The sequence below is a fragment of the Nestor notabilis genome, unplaced genomic scaffold, assembly GCF_000696875.1.
Source record: "Nestor notabilis isolate BGI_N333 unplaced genomic scaffold, ASM69687v1 scaffold17757, whole genome shotgun sequence".
NCBI lineage: Eukaryota > Metazoa > Chordata > Aves > Psittaciformes > Psittacidae > Nestor > Nestor notabilis.
The window spans coordinates 2,656-7,107 of record NW_009936240.1 but is presented as its reverse complement, the minus strand read 5'-3'; the positions used below and the strand labels follow the sequence as shown (position 1 = coordinate 7,107).

The 4,452-nt window shown below is 57.3% G+C and overlaps 1 protein-coding gene across 1 annotated transcript; it reads left to right on the top strand.

The window, feature by feature from the left end:
- Positions 1–1,157: 1,157 nt before the first annotated feature.
- Positions 1,158–4,250, top strand: FBLN7 (fibulin 7). Its single transcript, XM_010018246.1, is given in 8 exon segments — positions 1,158–1,229; positions 1,646–1,808; positions 1,977–2,147; positions 2,632–2,754; positions 2,834–2,971; positions 3,047–3,185; positions 3,891–3,934; positions 3,937–4,250. Coding segments are annotated over 8 exon segments (1,164 nt in total).
- The last annotated feature ends 202 nt before the right edge of the window (positions 4,251–4,452 follow it).

The following is a 4,452-nucleotide window of genomic DNA, read 5'->3' as shown; positions in this document are numbered from 1 at the left end:
AACTGTGAGTCTCATGCTACCCAACCCTAACCCTAATCCCAACCATAAATCCTAACCTCGACCTTAACTCTAAATATAATCCTAACCCCAAACCTAGCTCTAGCCCTAACCCTAATGCTAACCTCAACCCTAACCCTAACTGTAATCCTAACCCTAATGCTGACCCTCACATTAAGCCTGGCCCTAATGTTAGTGCAATGCCAACCTGCACCCCAGCTCTAGGCTGCAGCAGAGCCCTGGTGTCCCCCTCTAAGGTCCAGCCTGGCTGAGCTCAGCAAAACCATGCTGAGGCTGGCAAGTCTGTGGTTCTGCCCAGCCGCCATCCTTAGCATCCCCAGCCCCACTGGAGAGCCAGACCCCAGCACCGATCCCAAATCCATCCCTTCTCATGGAGATTTTCCCACGGTTAGCAAACACTTGGGATTAGCCTCCTCCTGCAGCCCTGTGTGCTGCGACCCCCAGAGCCGTGGCTGGCAGTGGGAGACAATGAAAACTATTTGATTATTGCCAAAGAGAAGTAACTGCTTGGCTGGAGAAGAAAGAGTTAAAGAAGAAACAAAGTACAATCAAGCAGAGCAACCCAGCTGGCTGAAGAGGAGAGAGCATAAGATATCAAGACACCTGGCTGAGGAGGAGAGAGCATAAAGATAAGAGACTGGCTACGAGAAAGCAAGCAGTGTTAACAAACAAACTATAAGTCGGGAACTAAACATGATAAGCTACAAATAGAATGGTATAAAAGCTAGAGCAATAGGCTAAAAATAACTGTTGTTAGAATGGTATAAAAAGTTAGAGCAGTAGGCAATAAAGTGATTCACTGCATGAAGATGCTCTGGGTCTGTGCCTTCATCCCCTCAGCTGGCCATGGGGTGAGCCCGGCACCACCAGCACAGCAGCAAGTGCTGTAATAGCCACTGTCTGGCCCCAGCATCTGCTGGCCCTGTGACATGAAGGGTCCCAGAGCCTCTGATGTACGGAGATGGAAGGGAAGGGAAGGGAGAGTCTGGTGCCAGTGCCAAAGGGAAACTTTCATACAGCTTGGCCTCTGCCAGGGGAAAAACCAACAAACACCCAGGCACGTGCCATGGATAAATCCCGGCAAGCGCAGGAGCACAGCATTGCTGCAGCAACAGCATTTCATCTCATCCAGCCCCGGCATGATGCTCCTTGTCCTGTTGCCAGCCTGGCTGGCCATAGGTATCCTGCAGCTGCCCCTCAGCAGTGCCCAGGTAAGACTCCCCTGCCCCCCGCCAGTCCCCTTGCTGGCTGGGGGCTTCTCAGCACCCACTTTTGACACCCCAGAGCCCTGTCACCACTCCAGGGTGGAGGGTATGGCATGGCCACAGTGCCCATAGGGCTGGCCAGGGCTGGGGAGGGATGGTTGTGGGGCTTTTCCTCTGCTGCAGCAAGATGATGCTAAACCCACCCGGAGCTTCTGAGCTGCTTCTCAGCACCCAAGTGCTGGGTCAGAGGGGCTGAGGCTGGAGCAGACACAGGGGCAGCGGTAGGCATCGTGCTGCGATGGGGATGAAGGGGCTTTGCAGCCAAACAAACCCCAAAGATGCTGCTACCTGGGAGGGTCCCCCTGCGCTGTGGCAGGGTAGTGGTGGAGCCCAATGACAGGCATGTCCCTGTGTCCCCTCAGGAGTGCTTGAGCCAGCAGCAGGCGCTCAGTGCGGTGCAGCAAATGCAGAGGCTGCTGGCAGCACAGGAGGCTGCCCAACTGCACGGCATACTTGGCCTCCAGCAGCAGCTCCTTGTCCTTGTCCTCCAGACCCATCTCCAGAGGCCGGCCACCAAATGCAATGGTAACCCCAGCTTGGTCACCTCCATGGGTGTGACATCCCCATGGCACTGGCTCTGACCCTGGCATGCCCAGCAAGCAGCCTGGGCAAGGTACCCCCGGTCTTCGCTGGGGTTGGGGTTGGCTCCAGCTTGACAATTGTCCATCCTCACCCATGTCTGTCTGTCTGCAGAGACCTGTCTGCAGCCAGTGGTGCCCCTGAATGTACGGGTGCTGGGCTGGAGCATGCAGGTGGGCCATGACATTCACTTTGTCTGTGACGCTGGTTTCCAGCTGGTGGGCTCCGAGACACGCACATGCCGGCAGGACCACACGTGGAGTGGCACTCAGCCCTCCTGCAGAGGTGGAGTAGAGCTGGGTCTGGGTGCCACAGGCTCACCCCTGCCTGAGGGCTCCTCTGTCACCCCAAGCCATGGGATCCTATTGTTCTGCTCCCCTGACTGCAGGGAGAGCAGCCCAGAGGCTGCAGCAATGGGCAACAGGATGGAGCAAGGATGCACTTCTCCAGCTGGTGTTCATGAGCTCCTTCTTCATAGGTATTGATGACTGCTCCAGCAACCCGTGTGCCAACAGCGGGACCTGTGTGGGTGGCAACCAGAACTATACGTGACTCTGCCCCCAGGGCTGGTCAGGCCCCAGCTGCCAGAGCCCCATCTACTCCTGTAGGTGCTCAGGTTTGGGCTGCAGAGGATGGGAATGAATGCTTATGGTGACAGCACCTGGCCATGCTGCGCCCATCTCCCCCTTCCCAGGCAGCCTCCTGGGACCTCAGCCCCCAGCATGTCCCCATGATCCCTGTCCAGCAGTGATACCCACTTTCCCTGCAGCCTGGGTGGCACTGAGCACTGCCTCCTTCAGCTGCCAACCCCATTGTGCCGAGGGCCGCCTGGGCTCCCGGTGCTGCATCTGCGACCCCGGCTTCCAGATGCGAGACAGTGGCTTGTGCCACGGTAAAATAGGGATGAGGATGGTGGGGAGGTGGGAAAACCAGGGCTCGCCATGATGGGACCCCACTCTGTCCCCCTCCAGACGTGGATGAGTGCCAGCTCTTCCAGTCCATTCCCCAGACCCAGCTTTGCCTCCATGAGTGCCTCAACCTCCCTGGCTCCTACCGCTGCCTCTGCTCACCTGGTTACCTGCTCCATGCCGACTACAATGCCTGTGAAGGTAAGAGTGCTGGGAGCAGGGAGCATCCCACAGGACCATGTGGACAGCCCTGCTCATCCCATGTCACCATTGCAGATGTGAATGAGTGCACCGGCAAGCAGCACAACTGCACCCAGAGCAACGTCTGCATCAACACCTTTGGGGGCCATGGCTGTGTGCGCCCCAAGTGCCCCCCACCACGCCACAACACCAGCTGTGTCAAGACCTCTGCTTTGTGAGTACTGTGTGTGGCTCAAAGGCTGCATCATCACCCCTGGTGATGAGTCCTATGGTCCAGGGGACCGTATCGTGTGGCAAATTGCATGGCTATGGTTGGCATGCTCCCCATGGGTGGCAGGGGGTGCATATGGGAGCACTCCAATACATGGTAGCTTTATCCAAGATTCTGTCCCCCTGGCGTCCCAGCGTGGGTGGAATGGTACTGTTTCCCCTCTGCTGCACATCCATGCAGTGCTGTCAGCTGTCATTCAGCAAGCAACAAGCCTCTGGCCCCACTCATGCAGCTGAATTGCTTTGTGGCTGAGCACAAGCCGCTCAATCAGAGGAGCATTCTTGCTCCTGCACATAGAATCATAGAACAGTTTGGGTTGGACTAGGGCATCTAGTTCAGTCCCCCTGCAATGAGCAGGGACATCCTGCACAACTAAGCCTGGCCCCATCCCTGGCCTCCAGCCAGGACTGTGATACCCGTGGTCCCAGCCTCAGAGTGTGACCCAGACCTGCACCCCTGGAAGGCATGGCATTTACCTGACAGAGGCAGGGTGGGACAGAGATCTGATGCTGTGCACACTTGGATGTGGCTGTCTCAGGTTGCTCTGTCTAGCCTGTGGCATGGGCTAGGCTTATTGACAAGGATGCAGGCAGCTCCCTGACATCCAAAGCATGTCACTGAGTAGCAGTTCCCCTTCTCTCCTGGCAGTCAGTGTGAGAGGAACCCCTGCCCCATGGGGAGCCAAGCTTGCCACCTGCTCCAACTTCCATCTCCTTCCACTACCTGCCGCTCCAGGCCAACCACATTGTGCCCCATGTGCTCTTCAAGATGTCCACCACGTGCTTCGTGGGTGACAGCCTGCACTTTGCCATCACGGATGGCCGGGGCCAAGGTGTCTTTATTGTGTGGCGCTCTGACCGGCAGGCGGGAGAGCTGGTATTCACCAGCCCTGTGGTGGGACCAGCCACGCTGGAGGTGGAGCTGGAGATGAGCGAGTTCTCCCGCAAGGCCTTCCTGGGCAAGCACGTCTTCAAGGTCACAGCCTTTGTGTCCCCATATGGGTTTTGACCCCATTTGGGGGCGGGTGTGGGGCCAAGCCAGGGTTCAGCTCAACGGTCCCAGTTCTTGTTCCACTGGAGACATCTCTCTCCTGTAATGCTTGCTCAAGGCTGGTAGGGCAAAGCCACCACAGCAGAAACCTGTCACAAAGGCTGCCAGGAAAGCCCTGGGGGAAATGGGGGACCAGTCTGGAGATGCCTGCCTCTACCAG